General features: G+C 43.8%; 1 protein-coding gene across 4 annotated transcripts in view; it reads left to right on the top strand.

Annotated features, from left to right (window-relative positions):
- Window positions 1-18,397, top strand: part of LOC147880937 (ubiquitin carboxyl-terminal hydrolase 9-like) — a 75,675-nt gene that overhangs the window by 24,485 nt on the left and 32,793 nt on the right. For all 4 annotated transcript variants that reach the window (XM_087370217.1, XM_087370218.1, XM_087370214.1 and 1 more), the window contains one exon: window positions 13-108. In XM_087370217.1, the coding sequence (XP_087226343.1) occupies window positions 13-108 (96 nt within the window). The remainder of the gene's footprint in view (window positions 1-12; window positions 109-18,397) is intronic.

Below are 18,397 nucleotides of genomic sequence, written 5' to 3'. Positions count from 1 at the left end.
TTTAAATGGCAGATACGTATATGGGATTATTTCGGAAAGACAAAAAATGGTCTCATTAATGATCCAGAGCAGACTCTTGAAGATGCCGAGATTCAGATGGATCATGAGGTAAGATTGTGTGGTGTTTTTGAATGCTTTACTGGAAGAGTCGAGTTTTGTTCAGACGGGGGATCTCAGCTTTCTTAGTGCATCTTTTGGGGATCCATGCTCAACTTAATCTTCTGCCCATCTTTGTATAAGTATATTGGATGGTCTATCAACAATTGCAAGTGTTGTTTGGACAGGGGGGATCTCACCTTTTTAAAAGCATCTTTTGGGGATCCATGCCCAACTTATTCTTATACCCAAGTATCGATGTCCAGTTGACTATAAAATCTTTGTACCTTTTTTAGCTCCTGTCTTCCTTTTGTTCTTTTCTCTTGTTGTTCGGCTTTCCATTGAGCTAGCAGATTACCCTCATTATATTCGATGTATTTCAGGGATCTATAGGCTTTTCCCAAATGTGTGTTAGTTGATTTAGAGATGGCTCCACTTATGTTACCAGCCTCTGCCTTTCTAATTTTGGTTCAATCTTTTCTCAATCCATCTTACAGAGTGTGTTGGGATTTTCTTGATCTGATCCTGCATATCCAGCCTGAAGAACTTAAGTTCTTTCAGAAAGCTTTGTGGATATAATTTTGATGGTGCATATACTTGTATCTTAGTGTAATGAAGGCATCGCTGTATTTTAATGCATTTTACTCCAAGATATTCTTTCTCGAGATCTTCCAGAAAATGTATTTTGAGGGTGCATATGCCACAACAGATAACTTGAGCTTGGATATATCCTAGTGTAATGACGGTATTGCAGTATTTTAACGAATTTTACTCCAAAATATTCTTTCTAATAGCTTATGGAGTTACTGCTATATAGGGCATTTTTTTTCCTTAGAAAAGAACTTTTTATTAATGCTTGCAAAACCAACCGTACAAATCAGCTGCCAACAAGGTGCTGATCATGGGAACGTAAGGAAGAAAACTGGAAGTAACCAGCCTGTTTTCAAAGAACCCAGCTCATTGGGGCTAACAACCAGGGGGACAGACTGTACAACCAGCGAATCCCTCGTAAAGCATGATTTTCCTATTGTGGCTAATTCTACCTTAGCAGGATCCATACGCACTCCATCCTTGGAGACAATGTGTCCCAAAAAGTGGATCTCAGGCATAAAGAGCTCACTCTTCTTTGCATTTATGACCAACCTATGTTGCATGAGTTCTGCAAACATTAATGCAAAATGCTTCTTATGCTCTGCCTCATCCTTTGAGTACACTACCATATCATCAAAGAAAGTGCTCACAAAAGATCTGTACTCCTCTATCCATCATTCGGTTAAAAGTGGTAGGAGCATTCGTGAGTCCAAATGGCATGACCAAGAAATCATACAAGCCCAAAGGTGATCCTGAAAGCTGTCTCAGACACATCCTCTGGCCGAATTTGTATCTGGTGATACCCACTCTTAAGAACCATACAGCTGAAAATGGGTGATCCCTCCAACTGATATCCTTCACTTGGCTCATGATGTCTTCTTGTTGGGCTGCACTGACTCTATATGGTGGCTTGTTCGGTGTACTACTACCTGGCACTACATAATGCCATGATCCTCACGCCTTTTAGGTGGAATTTTCCCTAGTAAAGAGTCAAAAAAAGTCCCAAAATTGACTAAGGAAATCTGTCCGCTTAGAGAAAACAAACTGTAGATCATCAGAGATAATGTCCTTTGCAAAAACAAGTACGTAGAAAGCAAATAGTAGAAGCAGATACAACAGGGACTGAGTAGAAGCAGATACAACAGGGACCGACTCTCCCTTAAGTTTGAAATGCAAAACATGAGTCTTTCCTTTATGCACCAAAGTGATCTTTCGATTGTACGTATCAGTATAGATCGAACCTTGTGATACCATGGCATTCTCAACAAGACATCATAGCCCTCAAGTGGCAGGACATAGAAGTTCTCACTGTCCACAAAATTCAAACGAAGCTTCCCAATGATATAGGTAACAGGTGTACAGAACCTAGGACAAGCCACGCCTGCCTCCCTCATGGGTCCTATTTCTTCTGCAGGATTTCCAACTTGGCTGCTAACTCAGGAGAAATAAATTTGCTCGGGTCCGTGGGTCAAAGAAGATCAAAGACATCTGATCTCTCACCTTGCCCCTTGTTTTGCAAAACTCTGTAGCATCTCCATTTGGCTGCTCACCAATAACATTAGGCATCAATCCTGCAGTTGGCTTAGGCTTCTTGCCTTTCTGTTCATCCCTATCATCAGCTTTCCCCTTTAATTTGTGCTTTGGGCATTCTTGTGCTACATGTCCCTCTTCTTTCCTATGAAAGCACTCACTTGTTGGCATCCTTTTTTCTTTATGTGACAGCCAGTTAGAGCTTGCTCTATCACACTTCTTCCCTCTATTGAAAGGAGCCTTAGAAACATTTCTTGGCTTTCTTGCTTTCTTTAAATTATCATTGTTACTGCTCTTGTAACTACTAGTCTTCCCGAGCAACAATGCATCACCTGTAGTTGCATCTTCAATGAACTGTGACATGTTGGTTACTCTAGTCTCAGTGCAGTAATCTTTAATTTCTTTGGGAGCCCACAACAATACTTCTCAATCTGCTCCGATAGAGGCACATGCTGATAAGAGCTAATAGATAGCAAAGCCTCCTAGAACTTATTATTAAACTCTTCAAGATTGTGGCAATTGGCTGCATCCAACTTATGCCAAGCTGTCATTACATCCACCTTGAATGTAGTAGTCAGCCAAGCAACAGAGAATATCTGTTTAAATTGAAGCCAACTAGACGGTGCTTTGTTATGAAGTAACAGATTAGGCCACCACTGTAAATGCATTCCCTTCCAGAAAGGTGGCTGCCTTGCGCATTTTAGAAGACTCAATGAAGTTACTTGCTGAAAAGGTTGCATACAAACTGTTGAACAAAAGTCAGCTTTCAGCCTATCTTATGTCCCATTAAAGGTCTCAAACTTCATTACGGCCCCACTTTCCTTAAAGTCTTTTGCCTTGCCTTTGGGTGTCAGATTATCATAAATAGGTGGCCCTAGCTTGACTGACATTGCAACTACCCATAGGAGGGTTTGCCATACGAGCCCCTGCTCCTTGCATACCAAACATACCTATAGGAGCTCCCAAATTGCTATGCATCACACTTTGCAACCTTGGCTGCATGCCAATATTTCCATACATTACATTATGCATTCCGGGCTGCATATCCCCAAGCATAGACCCTTGCATATACTTTCCAGGCATTCCAAAATTATCCACAGCTTGACCAGCCGTTGCCTGGAACACTGAACCACCCCACCAAAAGATCCTGGATGCACTGTGAGATGGGGAACGACTTGCTGTCCCTGATTTGGATAGGGAAAGTTATTGCCTTGGCCATGCATATCAACACCAGGACCATAAGTAGACTATTGCAATGGAGCACCCTGTGCATTTGGTGTAAGTGATGGCCGTCCATCCAATGGCATAGGACCATAAGGCTGCCTCTGAACACCATGGAGTTTCCTGAATGTCAATGTCTATTCTTCTCTTTAGTCTTCAAAGGAGCATTCACAAACTCAGCAAACCGTGGTTCTTGAGTAAGCTGTGTTAGTGCTCCCAGTGCAATAAACAACTATGCCTTGAACAATGCATCAGCCTCCTCTGCATCCTCCTTCTCCTTAGACCCTTTAGGTGGTGAATCATTCACATCAAAAGTATTTGCAGCTTTTTGTCCATTGGCATTCTGATCATCATGAGAAGCTCCCTCATTCATAGGTTGTTCATCTTGCCCATCTTGAGTGGGCTCCTCTTCCATATCCCAATCTTCATCACTGAGTGACATACTTGCTGACTTCTCTTTGCTGTAACTCAATTACAGTGCACTAGAGACAACCATAGGCTCCTTAAAGAAGATGGTGATGTCCCGGAAGCGGAACCATGAAACTGGCCTTAAGACCAACAAAAGGGCGGCAATAAATAATGAGCAAAAACTCTCATAACCACAATTAAGCAAATATTCAACTAATATCACATGCACCCCTGCACTTGGGTGCAAGGTGACAATTGGCTACGTCGACAAGTGCACGTAGATCCCTAATGTAGGTGATTTTGTCGTATGTCGTGACCCCATTCTGAGCCCTAGTCTAGGGATAGTCAGGCACAAGCTATGTTGGTCAGTCTCTCAGCCTTAGGTCAGGTCAGAAATCAAGTCCATGTTCACTAGTACCCACTGGAGAATAGTGGGTTAGTGTTTCTATCTTAGGGTTTAGCTAGGTCTACGTCTCAGCCTAGGATAGCAGCCCAGAAGGGCCTCCAAGGGCTAGACCAAGAGTAGAGGACAGGAGCAGCCAACATAGGAGCCCAAAAGGACCCCCTGAGGCAGCTCCACAGCAAAGGAAATGGGCTGGGGGAAGGCAGCTTTTATATGCTGCCTTCTGCCCCCTAGGCAGCCCTGAGGGGTGGTCTTGAGGGCCAACCAGCCAGCCAACCAGCCGACTGTTTGGCTGGTTGGGCCAGCCACCCAACCCCCTCCTGCCCCCTATATAAAGGGGGGCTTGCTGCCCTCATTCCTCGTCGTTTCAGCAGCTTTCTTTTCTAGTTTTTAGCTCTTTTGTTAGATTTTTTTAGCTCTCTTTAGTGTCACATCTGTTAGGTTTCACACAGTTTCCCAAGCTCCATATCTCTCAGTTTTCCTTTTGTCCTCTCTCTCATGCAGCTCCGCTGCATGCTTGGGGATAGCACAAGCCTCTTCAATAGCCTTGCTCACTGGTCTACATCGACGTTGTGTGTAGCATTGGGGTTGAGATTGGGTTGTTTCTCAAGTATTCGTGGGTCAGCTCTCAGTGTCGAAGGGTCATCCTTGGAGTTGCATTCCGTGCTCTTTCACAATTATCCAAGTATAAAGCAAATACTTCCCTATTTGGGAAAGGGGGTCCTTAGTGGGTACAGAGACCCAATCTGGTGTCATCTACGTTCTCTCTAACCCTAAAACTCTCTCTCTCTCTCTCTCTCTCTCTCTTTTCCTCTTTGTGGTGGATATGCATATGCCTTGCAAAATGGTTTAAAAAGGTCTCACTGCGATTACACGATCATTAATCGTTGCAAGTTACATTGGTATTAGAGCTTCGGTTTGTAGTGTGCATACTTCCCACGAGTAACTTGTTCAATGACAAAATTTTAAAAATAAGTACTATAGCCTATGATGTAGCCAATACAAATCATGATCCATATTGGATCCAAAAATCTAACAAAAATCCTAGTGCAAGTGTAGTAGCATCATGCATGCCCCAAGAATCACTCCTCAGCATCATCGGAATCCATGGCATCATTTGTCTTCTCTGACTCGTGAGTGTTAGCCTGAGATGAAGATAAGAGAGGATCTTGCTCCTATGGCTTTGCTGAAGTTGAAGCGATGGACCCCCCCCTCGATCTTTGCCTTTGAGAGCGGGTGGTGCGGGTTGATGCTGTAAACTCCTCATAAAGTAAGGCATCATGTGGGATCTCTGAGAAGGCTCCGGATTCTTGGCATTTCTATTAAGGAGCTGGAGGTTGCAATGACAAAATACCATCCGCCCTAGGTGAGAGGTACTCAACCTATTTCTTTTCTTTGTACGGAAGAGTGCCCAATTCGTCTCACATGGACCGGAAGTGCAATCCTGAGAGAGCACTCAAATGGCAATGCGTTTCTGCATACATAATTAGAAATCATAGTCGGGTCCGTACGCGTATGGTTGGTTGAACCATAGGCCTATAAAATAATTATCCCGTATGCGTGTACAGCCAATCATACTTGGTTTTTTTGGGGGGGGGGGGGGAAAACGGGGTTCCCAGACCTTTATGAAATCGTTTTTTAATCAGTTTCTTGACTTTACAATTAATACAAGTTTAAAGTTGAAAGTTTTGTAGTTCTCTATCGATTAAATGCATACAATGTATATTTTGCTCGATTTTTGGGGGGTAAAATTAGGGTCACGTATGATTGAGTCCCAAGGGCTGATCCGTACTCCAATCATACTTTTGTACCTGTATGCAGTATGCGGGTGGTAACATATGGAAAAAACTATGTTAGAAATTAGAATTAAGTAGAATGTAAGTTGTAACTCACATTGTACTGTTGCATGTAGCTGAAACTTTAGTGTATGGGTAGTGAATAATTAGTGTGGGAGCACAATGGGTAGTGAATAATTAGTGTGGGAGCACAATTCCCATACTTCTCCCACCATTAGGCAGGCTGAGCTTAAAGCTTTGCAGTCTCTCGACCAAAGCTTCCCATGTGGTTTTGGAAGGCCAAGAGATCATCCTCCATATGAGAGCAGTAATCCATGATGATGGGTACATGTGCTACTGCATGAATTCGTTTGTGAAACCAATTCAATCTCTTATTCCACACAACCTTGATCTGCTCAATCCTTTAGGGAACAAACTATGGACAAAAAACAAGAGTCAAGAGTCAAGACCAATGTAAAGCATCAAGACTCAAGACTCGAGAGTGAATTGAAAATTTACATATAAGGAAAATCGTAAGGAGAGTTACTACTCTCCTCTCAAGTATTGTTGCTTGTTGAGAGACTGTGTCACGAGGCCGTGAATTCTAATGTAATTGAATTTACGCGTGAATACCTTGGACCTTGGTGGCACGGGAATCCAGGAGTCCTGGTATGTGTGTCAGGCTCGGGATTATTTCTCATGATCCGAGGCAAATTGTGCACGTATTGATGTATTAATTGTGCCTTGGGGTAGTTTTCTAGTGATCGAGAAGATTGGTAAATATCCATTTGCTATTTTTAGCTTAAAATCAGGCAATTGTATCAAGGGGCCAAAAACAGCCCAATTTAGGTGCAAACTGGGGCTAGGCCAGGTTAGTTGCTAGCAAAAAAGCATTTAGGAAAGATTGCGCCCACTTTGGTCCAAGCATGAGGTAGAATTATTGATAAATTCTAGGCAGTGACCAATGTAAAGTCAATAAGTGGGTTAGGGGCACTTTTTCCTCATTTAGAGGTTTTTTTTCCTAACCACAGTTAGTTCACTAACTACGGTTAGTGAAGGATAAGGTTTGTCACTTAGACAAAACCTTATCCCCTCTTTGTATTGCTTTACTTCATTCTATTGTATATTCAACGTTCTGCTCTCTCTCTCTCTCTTATTTCTTGCTCTCTCTTCCATTTCTATCATTTGATATCAATCCAAAGGAGGCAATGCATCAACCATATCATGCCTCTGAAGTGTCATTAAGCTGCCATAGCTCATGTGCCCATACTTGGCATGCCATAACACCACATTCTGCATCGCAGCAGTGGGAGTGCTAACTGATAATGCAAGATCGGATCTTTTTTCATATAGATCAAGCTTTAAAAGACCCCGATACAAAGTGCCAGACAACATCAAAGCATAGTCATTCTCTTTGTCTCTGACTGCATACTTGTCATCATCAAAAACAACCTGAAATCCTCCTCTATTGAGTGAGGACATTGAAAGCAAATTCTTCTTTATCCCTAGGACATAGAGAACATCTGAAATTCTGAAATCTGTGCAATCAATGGATGTGTGAATAATGTCTCCCACTCCACACACTGCATAAGAAGAATTATTCGCACAAGTCACCTTCTTTTTGGTGGGTGGAGGATGTAGAGATACAAACAAACTCTTCTTGGAAGTGACGTGCTTTGAAGCACCACTGTCAAAATACCAAGTATGAAGTGTCTCATCGACACTAAGAGAGCATGCATCCTTTGAAGGATCAAAAGCATATGGATCATCATCATTAGTTTCTGTAGCATCTGAACTACCCACTGAAAAATCTGAAGTGCAAGACAGAAAGGCATAGTGCTCTTCCACAAAGTTGGCTACAACATCTCCCCCATCATGATAATGTGGAGCTGATGCATCTGACACAGCCATACCGGAATCCCTTTTCTTCTCTTTGGCTATGCGCTTCTTGCATTCTCCAATATAATGACCTGGCTTCTTGCAATAATGACAAATGCCCTTCTTTTTCTGCTTATTTGTTTCACCCTTTGCCTTATAAGAGGGCTGTCCTGAATCAGCCTTATGCTGATTTGTGGGCTGATTTGCATGTGGCTTTTGCTGCCCTTTACCCTTGGGCTTGAACTTGGAGAGCATAGCATGCTCGCCAGCCCGGGTTGCCATATTTCTGCGAGTCTGCTCCTCTTGTAACAGAAGTTTTACCAACTCGTGAAAAGAGAGAGGATTGCTGCCCCCCCTCAATGACAAATTCAGCGAGGTGTGAAAACCGAGATAGGACTCAGGAAGAGAGTTCAGAGTGGTGGTGATCATCTCTAAATCTGGAATGACTTCATCAATATTCAGCAATTGTTCCCTCAAGTCTTGAAGCTTTGTGAGGTGAGAATTCATGAGTCTCCCTCCTCCATATGCGTATGGGAAAGTTCTCGCTTCAGAAAGGACACCCTGGCATCATTTCTTGCTTCAAACATACTCTCTACTATCTCCCAAGCTGCCATAGATGTCTTGCATGACCGAATATGAGGTATAATGAACCTCTTGAGAGAAAGAGAAATTACTGAAAGAGCTTGTGCATCTCTAGAGTCCCATCTTTTCTGCTTTGTTGTGGGAGGTCCTGGAGCGGCTGCTCCAACTACTTTTGCTGCATTTGTACCTCTACCCTTGCCTCCACTTGTAGGAGTGACAGGTGTAGTTGTTGTATCTGGTCTTGCTTCATCTCCACTTACATAATCCCAAAGATGTCTGCCAACCAAGATATTGCGAACCATGAAACTCCACTAGGAGTAGTTGGTGCCATCCAACTTATCCTCCTGTGTGAGAACTCCGAACACCTTATTGGGGTTGTTCTGAGCCATTTTCAACAGATAATTTCAAAAAATACAGCAAATTGACCAAGTAAAATCCCTTCCTGGGATGTAAAATGCACAAGTGAAATTTGGAAAGAAAAATATGCCCACAGTGACAAATACTGTCACAGCCTATCAAAGGCTCAAAATGCACTTCAATTATCCTGCAAATGCTCTCCAGTGTCACTCAAAATGAGTCCAAAATTGCTTGTAACAGTCCCAAAATGCTTTTACACTGCCAAATTGCATCAGAATGCCAAAAGCCCCAATTTCTTCAAGGAAATTGCATCCAAAAGAGGACAAATTTCCTGAAAGTCCCAAAAATGCAAAAAATTGCAGTGTAAAGCAAAAAGCCCCAAAATTTTGCAAGAAATTGCAACTCAAAAAGGGGCGAATTGACTGAAAGCCCCAATTTGCAATTGATATGCAAAAGAACCAAATTCTATCGCCAATGTGTGCAAATGAGCACACCCACAATCTCAAAATGCACCTGCTTGAATCCATAGTCAAACAATGGTTCAAAATGCACCAGAGTAAAATATCTGTACTAAATTCCCAAGTGCTCAAATGTGACTCAAATTGAGTCCAAAAAGCCTGCAAAGCTCCCAGATTGCTCTTCTACTGTAAAATTGCAATCCAATTGCAAAAGCCCCAATTTCTTGTGGGAAATTGCATACAAAAGAGGACAAATAGACTTGCAAAATTGCAGTGCTAAATGAAAAAGTCCTTGTCCAAATATCTGCAATGTGCCTCCAAATAAATCAAAAGCCACAGTTTCTCTACAAAGAAATAACTGTATGCGCGAATAACCTGTAACGCTGATGCCTCTACGGACGGGACATGTACATAACAGTACGAAAGGCTGTCAGGCACCTGTACGGACCTGCAGATTTGTACGGTGCTGAAGCTGATGCAGATTTTACGGGCAGATGCGTACGACGCTGATCTGGTACTGAAATACAGACGATTAAGCTCACTGCTGTATGGACGATGCCAAAGCAGTTGTACGGGAGGCAGCGTACAGACATATGGTTGGAGCTCTCTCTGGCGTTGTACGAAAGCTACAGATTGTACGGTGTCGTACGATACATGTATCAGATGTGCGCTTGTAAGTACGATCGTACTTTGTACGGTTGGAGCGTCGTACGGACAAATAGCCGTACATTGTACGGGGCTACGTACGAATGGGATGATGCAAGTGTACGGACGATTGCGTCAGTCGTACAGACAATTAGTCCTTCACGTACGAAGACCTGCGTGCTCTACACGGAATGGTAGGAACTGTTATATAGACGATGACAGCGTGGGTTGAGCGTTGTTTGTACAAACGGCTGAGTAGTAGAACGTCGGGCAGCTCGATTTGCAAGAGGAGCTTGGGCAGGGAGCTGAGCTTGGCAAGGCTCGGGAGGTTATCCTGCTTTTGGGGGTTATCTCTATTTTGTTACATTCATAGATGACTTCACCAACTACACTTGGGTCTATGGTCTCAAGGCAAAATCAGAAGTGTTTATGCATTTCAAGCACTTTGTGGCTATGGTTGAGAATGAGACAGGACTCAAGGTGCAGACACTTCGCACAGATCGAGGGGGGGAGTATATGTCTCATGAATTTGAGACATTTTTGAAGGAGAAAGGCATCACTCATCAGCTTACAGTGAGGCTTACACCTCAATAGAATGGCAAAGCTGAGCGGAAGAATTGCATTGCCATGGAGATGGATAGATGCATGCTCACAAGTAAGAAGTTGCCTCACAGGTTTTGGCTTGAAGGCCTCATGTGTGCCAACTATATATTGAATCGAGCTCCTACAAAGGCTTTGAAGACAATCACTCCCTATGAGGCATGGCATGGGAGAAAGCCTTCAGTGGTTGTGTTGCATATGCCCACTTGCCTGTGGAGTTTAGACACAAGTTTCAGATAAGGCACTCAAATGCATTTTTGTGGGATATAGTTCACAAAGCAAAGGCTATCGTCTCTACAACCGTGCTACTCGCAAGTTTTTTGTTAGTAGAGATGTTATATTCTTTGAAAATTCAGCACATACACATGTTGAATTTCAGATTCCAGCTTCTTCAGATGATGTATTTGAGGGGATGCTTCCTATAGCATTGGTTCCCGCGCTGAAACTCAGAATTTACAGCAACCTCCTCTAGATCCACATGTCTAGATTCAGCCACCGGCTGATTTAGTACCACCTCAAGGTGTGGATGAAGTTGTCAGGCAAGAGATTCAAGAGATACACGCAGCCAAAACAGTCCTGAATTGGTTGCTTCAGACTCTCAGGGAGAGTAGGCTTGAGGCTCCATTGCCTGGCAGGACTCGTAGTGCAGTAAGGCACGCAGGGGGGGCTCTTTCAATTGAGACATCTTATGCAGGGACTCTTCTTGATGAAGAGGAGTTTGACTCTTTTGAAGAAGCAAAGAATAATGTGCATTGGATGAACACCATGCACAGTGAGTTGCAGTCCATAGAGAAAAATCAGACTTGGATTGTTGTGGATTTGCCACCAGGTAAGCATGCCATCGGTACAAAATGGGTTTTCAAGGTCAAACGGAACCCCGATGGGTCCATTGACAGGTACAAAGCAAGGCTGGTTGCCAAAGGATATGCTCAGAAAAAGGGCATTGATTATGAGGAGACATTTGCTCCTACATCCAGGATGACAACCATCAGAACTGTTATTGGCATGGCTGCACATTTGGATTGGAATCAGTTGGACATAAAAACAGCATTTTTAAATGGAGACTTGTTGGAAGAGGTGTATGTGAAACCACCTCCAGGCTTCGCGGTATCAGATGATGCACGCAAGGTATGCAAGCTGAATAAAGCTTTGTATGGGCTGAAACAAGCTCCCCGTGCTTGGTATGCAAAGATAGATGCCTTTCTGTCCAGCAAAGGGTTTCAGCAATCGTCCTCTACATCAAGAAGGATGGGGGGGAAATCTTGGTCATCATTCTTTATGTAGATGATCTACTGCTCACAGGGCCAAATGGTGATAAAATTGCAGATTTCAAGGCTGAATTGAGAGCCACTTTTGACATGTCAGATTTGGGCATGCTACATTATTATCTGGGGATCCAATTATGTCTCAATCCAAGTATGTTCAAAAACTCTTGGATGGATTCGGGATGCAAGATTGCAAACCTATAGCTACTCCCATGGAGCCAGGGCTGAGGCTTACAATGTATGATGCAGGAGAATCTGTAGATGCCACACTCTACAGTCAGGCGGTTGGATGCCTCATATATCTATGCAAAACAGGGCCCGATATTCAGTTTGCAGTATCTCAGGTGAGTAGGTATATGCACAGCCCAAAGACAACACATTGGCAGGCTGTAAAACACATCTTCCGTTACTTGCAGGGCACAAAGTCTTATGGCTTGATGTTTCCCAGAGGGGGTGACTTGCAGATGCATGCTTTCAGTGATTCAGATTGGGCTGGAGACTATGACACTAGGCAGTCCACAAGTGGTAATTGTTTCTTTTTGGGCAAAGCTTGCATTTCTTGGCTGAGCAAGAAGCAATCTACTGTGGCTACTTCCTCATGTGAAGCTGAGTACAGGGCAGCTTTCACAACGACAGTTGAATGTGTTTGGTTGCGTTGTTTGCTTGCTGATCTTCATCTTTCATTGGAGGGTCCTTCTCCAATTCTCACTGATAGTCAGAGTGCTATAGCAGTGGCAAAGACTCCTGTGTTTATGCTCGCACAAAGCACATTGAGGTTCACTATCACTATGCCAGAGAGAAGTTGCGTGCAGGAGAGATCAGGATGATCTATGTGTCAAACACATGACAATGTTGCAGATATCTTCACCAAAGCACTTCCACGTGAGAAGTTTGAGGCATTTCGCAGGGCCTTGAACTTACCTCCTTTTGGTGATTGATCATTTCCTTGTACATGACATTGGTACTACAGGGGGGTGTTAGAATTATTGATAAATTCTAGGCAGTGACCAATGTAAAGTCAATAAGTGGGTTAGGGGCACTTTTCTCTCATTTAGAGGTTTTTTTTCCTAACCAGAGTTAGTTCACTAACTACGGTTAGTGAAGGATAAGGTTTGCCACTTAGACAAAACCTTATCCCCTCTTTGTATTGCTTTACTTCATTCTATTGCATATTCAACGTTCTGCTCCCTCTCTCTTTCTCTTCCATTTCTATCAGAGGCTGCCAGAGAGAGTAGCGATTTGTTTTCTACAGTTTCAAGGCTGGTCCAGGGTGGATCTGGCCAGGGCGAGTTGATTCTGGGGGTTTGCAAGCAGCTTTGGAGCAGGTTTTGCATAGGCGATTTCATTTGGGGCTGGATTCTGGCTGTTCCAGGTGCTAGGAGGCAATGGGATTGCATGCAGGGCTGAATCCTGCTGATTTTGGTGCCAGGGAAGGGATGCGATATCACCAATAGGGGATTTTTGCTGTTCCGGGAGCCAGAAAGCTGGGTGAATTTCTTTTGGAGATGTTTTTTACTGATTTCTTGGTCTAGTAGTAGGGCGACTTGGCTCTGGGGCTGAGTAGGTGCTCCTGGAGTGTGCCAAGTCAAGGGCGAATTGGTTTGTGCAGTGTGGCAGTCCTAGGCTGTTCCGGATCCTAGGCTGTTCCGGAGCTCCTACATGCTAGACAAGTTGCGTTTTGGGCTCTTGGGCTGTGTTTTTATTGGCTAGCCTTCTCCTTTAGTGCTAGCCTTTGTCATGGCTGAGTTTGCCCTCCACCTCTGGAGTGCCGACAGAAACTCAGTACGAAGACTTTGTATAATTGGATGCTCAAGTATGTGTGGGTGTGTGGATTTGTATGTGTGAGAGCATACTTTTATACTATGGTCTACATCCACTGTTGGGTGCTGATGACGTCAGTGGGGATGTGGGCCAATTGGTGTATTGTGTCTTTGAGCAGGAGCATTCTAGCTCCCTTGTGTTTTGTTTCTGTTGTGGGTGTTTTGCCAGTGGGATAATACTTGCTAAATTGTGATTTTACCGCCCTTATTTTATCATAGGCTGGTTGCAGGCTCTCCAATCTTTTCCATGTACTCATATAAAAGGCCAAGAGTGCTGCCCTCCATGTTTGTAATGTGCAAGACTGTAGATCAGATTGGGAGTTTTGATCAAACCCTCAACCTCTACCCACCACTCCTCTCTCATGACAGCACACATAAAAGCTCTTGCCTTAGGGCTCTCTCTCTCATCCCATGTAGGATGTCTTGGGGCAGTCTTCCTAGGGCACACTTTTGAATGATTATTTAGTTGCATGTATGTACATAACAAAATTTTAACGTTTTTGAATAAATTGCTATTACACAGTGCGTACCAACTCCTTGCGTACTCGCAGGAGTCTCTCAGGCACAATAAATATATATGCAAAATTGGTGGTTGCCGGCTGCAATAGCTCAAGACTACTATAGGCCCTAAATATGCTCAAAACTTTAGGCTTCTTCTTCACAAATTTTACCATGCTTTGTGCAGTGCGAAAGATGGAATCAACCCATTGTATTTCACCTATGTTCTCGATCAATAAATCGAGGCAATGTGATGCACAAGGGATTCACAAAAACATAAACGATGTATGGGTGCACTATATTGTGTGACGGATGGTCAGATGTACGCAGGCAAGATGTGTACAATGTTTTAGTGTCTTGCTGCAAAGGTACTGTGTTTTTGACAGCCATTGATGCCTCCCTCTCAGGTCTCACAGTTACCAGTGCGTTTATTCGGGGTCATATATGGGAGGCTATCATGCAAATAGGGCATGAGAATGTTGTGCAGGTAGTGACAGATAATGGGAGCGTCACTTTCAGTAAAGATTATGCTTTGGTTTCTTTAAGAGATGGGTCACATGCAGGTAGTGGTGCTAGGTAGATGGCACATTTTGAGTACAACCTCGTTGCTAAGTAGGCTGGGGTGGGGAATCCATGCTTATCCTTGGAACTCCGAGAGGGATGGTACACCGTACAGGTGTGACTACCATAGTGTTTGCTATGTTGTGATGCGAGTTCTCTTATGGGAATCAAGTTGATGTCGCAAGATGTATGCTGTCAATAGGATGAGAGACTATTGGTCATGGCAGTCCTAGACAGTGGAGAAAGCTCCTATATGCTTTTCCTTTTCTGCTTTGAGCAGATAGGTGGTTAATTGGGCACTAGTGACAGCTATAGGAAACTGTGTGGCCAAGCGTGGTTACTAGTAACAATTCTGGGTTGTGTGCAAGCCTTCTAGAATAGGAATGGAGGCCTATTGCTAGGATTGGTGAGAGCAGTGAACAATAAGGGGTATGTGGATGCCCAATGGGATGTGGAATGCCCCAGATGCAAGAGAGAATGTATCCTTTTTGTAGCTTGGAATTCTAGGCCTCTCACTTAATTAAAGAAATCGTGAAAGGGGCACCAAGGTTTGGGGCCAATATTTGTCTTTGTCTTGGTGCAGGGGTACTCTAGCTCCTAGTCGGCTATTAATATTTTTGCTGAATTGTTAATGTAACAGTGTTGATTGGTTACTTGTTAGTTTTACTGCCAGTTGTGGGGAACTGAGTGGCTGAGTGGGCTGCTAGTAACAGCTCTAGGCTGAGTGCAGTTAATCTGGAATAGAGATGGATGCTTATTGCCAGGTTTAGTGAGAGCGGTGAACAGTAAAGGCTATGTAGGGTATGTGGATGCCCACTGGGATGTGGAATTCTCCAGATGTAAGAAGGAATGTATCCTTTATGTAGCGTGGAATTCTAGGCCTCTCACTTAGTTAAAGAAATACTGAAAAGGGTGCGAAGGTTTGGGGCCAATATGTGTCTTTGTCTTGGTGTAGGGGCAATCTAGCTCCCAATCTACTGATAATACTTTTGCTGAATTGTTAATGTAACAGTGTTGACTAGTTACTTGTTAGTTTTCTTGCCCTTTAATTTATGGAAGGCCGGTTTCAGGCCACCTAGTTACTGGACCCTTCGGCGTTCCTTTGGGGACATTCACGCCAACAATGACCTTTCTGGCCACATCGGTTACATGTACGGGATGCCTTGAGAGCTTCTCGTTCCTCAGTTATCAAGCATGGTTGGATAGATACGTGTTTTTAAAGGTTAAAAACGTTAGAAACTTAGAAACCTACCTTAAAATTTAGGGCTTTTGCCCAAAAATTGCACCTTGGGTTAAGGTCGAGGGCTGTACGTCATACGGCGCCATTTCCAACACCTCGAGCTGCTCGACGCATGAAACTTGCAATCCTGTGTGTCGATCTTGAAGCCCTGTGTGCTTTCAGCTTGCCCTTATCAAAGTTTTGAGTACTTGTCTTGGATTTTGTATATTGTATGATGTATCATGTATGTTCTAGTAATAAGTGCAATGTGCATGGGCCATGGCACATGCAGCATGATGCATCTTAGTATCTACTATAAATTACTAATAACTAATGAGATATACATATATATATGTATATATAATTTATTTATACATTTCTAAAGTTTCTTAAGTTTAGGTACTTTAGGTACTCGCCCTAAAACATACCTAATGTTTCGTACTTGACGTTTTTGAAAACCATGCTGTCAAGTGTTGTCTACTTTTTTGATCAGCTGTCAAAGCCTCAGGCTCACTATCGTAGGTACGATCGATGGGTCAAGCACGATGGGGACCAGTTCCTCCTAGGTCAAGTCATTCACCCTACCATTGGTGATCAAGGATGAATAGAAGGCCGTGTTCTGAGAGGATAGCTGTGATAGAAGAGTAATGGTCATATCCTTTGATGAAATCCGCTGCCGCGCTTGGAGGATCTCCTACTAAAGTTCTTGTAACTTGTTGATGTGGTCCCACACCGAAGACTTTTGGGATCCAACAACCTCATTTGGGCCTCCAGTGAAACCCTCTTCATGGGAGAGGTTCGGTTATACATGGATGCCAGATGCTCCCATATACTTTTGGCCACTGTCATGTACTTCATGTGATTAATCACCTGAGTAGTATAATTAAGAAATATAAATGATCGTACCTTGGCATTAACACGGTCCTAGGCTCAAACAAGGTCTTGGTCTCTTTCTGCTCCAGGATGCCAAGGTCTTTCGTCAGGGGATTTGGTCAGGCAACACCTATCAAGATGAAATCTGCCAGGTCGTATGACTGTAACATAGACTCCATCATCACCTGCTAGACAGTGTAATTGAGCCCATCCAACTGCCGGTTGACTGGGAACGTGGGCAACACTGAATTCTAGTCTTGTTCTCTGGACAAAGTGGCCATGTCGGAGTGAAGAGGAAGCTGAACTGAAAGAGAAGGTGGATGGGATAGAAGGGAACTGAGGGTCGAAGGAAGGAGAGGGCTGAAGAAGAGGATGAAGGGGCTGACAGCCCAATGTACCTTTACACCTCGCTTTTTGTCCCTCGGGAACACCTCTCTGATCTGAAAACACCCTTCAAAGTCACCCTTTGCTGGTCACCCGAACAGTCCACACGCTCCTCCTCAAAGACACCTCCGAACAGCACCCTAATCCTCTTCTAAGCAGCACCGACTCGATCGGGAAGCCATGTTGTTCCAGCACAAATAGATGTTGGCCACTATGTAGGCTAGCAAGAGCAAAGCTTCCCCAGCAGGTTCGGCATTAACAAAGGTTCCGTGTGCAAACTGAGGGAACAAACTCGCAGCACCAGCTGAAGAACCAGCAAGTATGGCGGCTGGTATAGGACTCCAAAACACGAGCAGTCCTCGTGTGGACAAGTTGGCTGAGGAAATGGTCTTAGAGATTGCTGGAGCAGCTGGTCGAAGGCTGGAACCACTCAAAAACCTCCACAGGCAGGTCTGAAAGCAAAGTCAAGCTGAAGTAATGCAGCTGTAGAAGCCTGTAGCAGAAATTCGATGGCTTGGTCTGCTCCGAAATGCACACAGCAGCACTTGGAGAGGCTGGAAAAGCTCCAAATTGAAGACCCTGACCTCCATGCAGCACTCGGAGAGGCTCGGAGTTGCTTGAAGGTGTCGACCAGGATGGAAAGATGGCAGCAGCAGCAGGAAATGACCCGACCAGCAGGTAGAGATGCTGTCAAGAGCACCTGGGAATGAAGGTAGCTGGCTGCTATGCAAAAAATAAGAGGCGAAACAGAGGCAAATGAAGGGCTGTGATGCAGAAACCCTAGGCGGGATGAGCCAGCAGAAAAGAGAAGGCAGCAGAGGCGAAAATAGGGCAGCTGAGCAGATTTAGGGTTTCGAATTAGGGTTAGGGTTAGGGTTAGGTCTAGGATGGCAGGGCTAAGTGGCTCTGATACCAAGTTAGAAACATGGTGAAGGGAGAGAGAGAGAGAGAAGCTTAGGGTGTGAGGAAATGATGCTCAAATGAAGACATGACAAAGGCTCTCATTCATTCATCAAGAGTAACAAGACAAGTGAAGTACAAGCCTTATACATGACTTACACACATAGACTAGTACTAGATCACCTAGTACTACACACCAACACATCACATCACCACACTCTTTGACTATGATATCTCCAACAGATAAGTGCGACCACTTAACTATTGTGCAAGTTGTTTATCAGTTTCTGCTCACTTTCTGTTAGTGTGTTTATCAATTTTTGCCAATGCGCA

The sequence above is a fragment of the Dipteris shenzhenensis genome, chromosome 31 (genome assembly GCF_047967505.1).
Source record: "Dipteris shenzhenensis isolate YYH24624 ecotype China chromosome 31, Dip_SZ_1.0, whole genome shotgun sequence".
NCBI classification, from domain to species: domain Eukaryota; kingdom Viridiplantae; phylum Streptophyta; class Polypodiopsida; order Gleicheniales; family Dipteridaceae; genus Dipteris; species Dipteris shenzhenensis.
The sequence above is the reverse complement of the archived record's forward strand: the minus strand, read 5'-3'. Positions and strand labels throughout refer to the sequence as shown.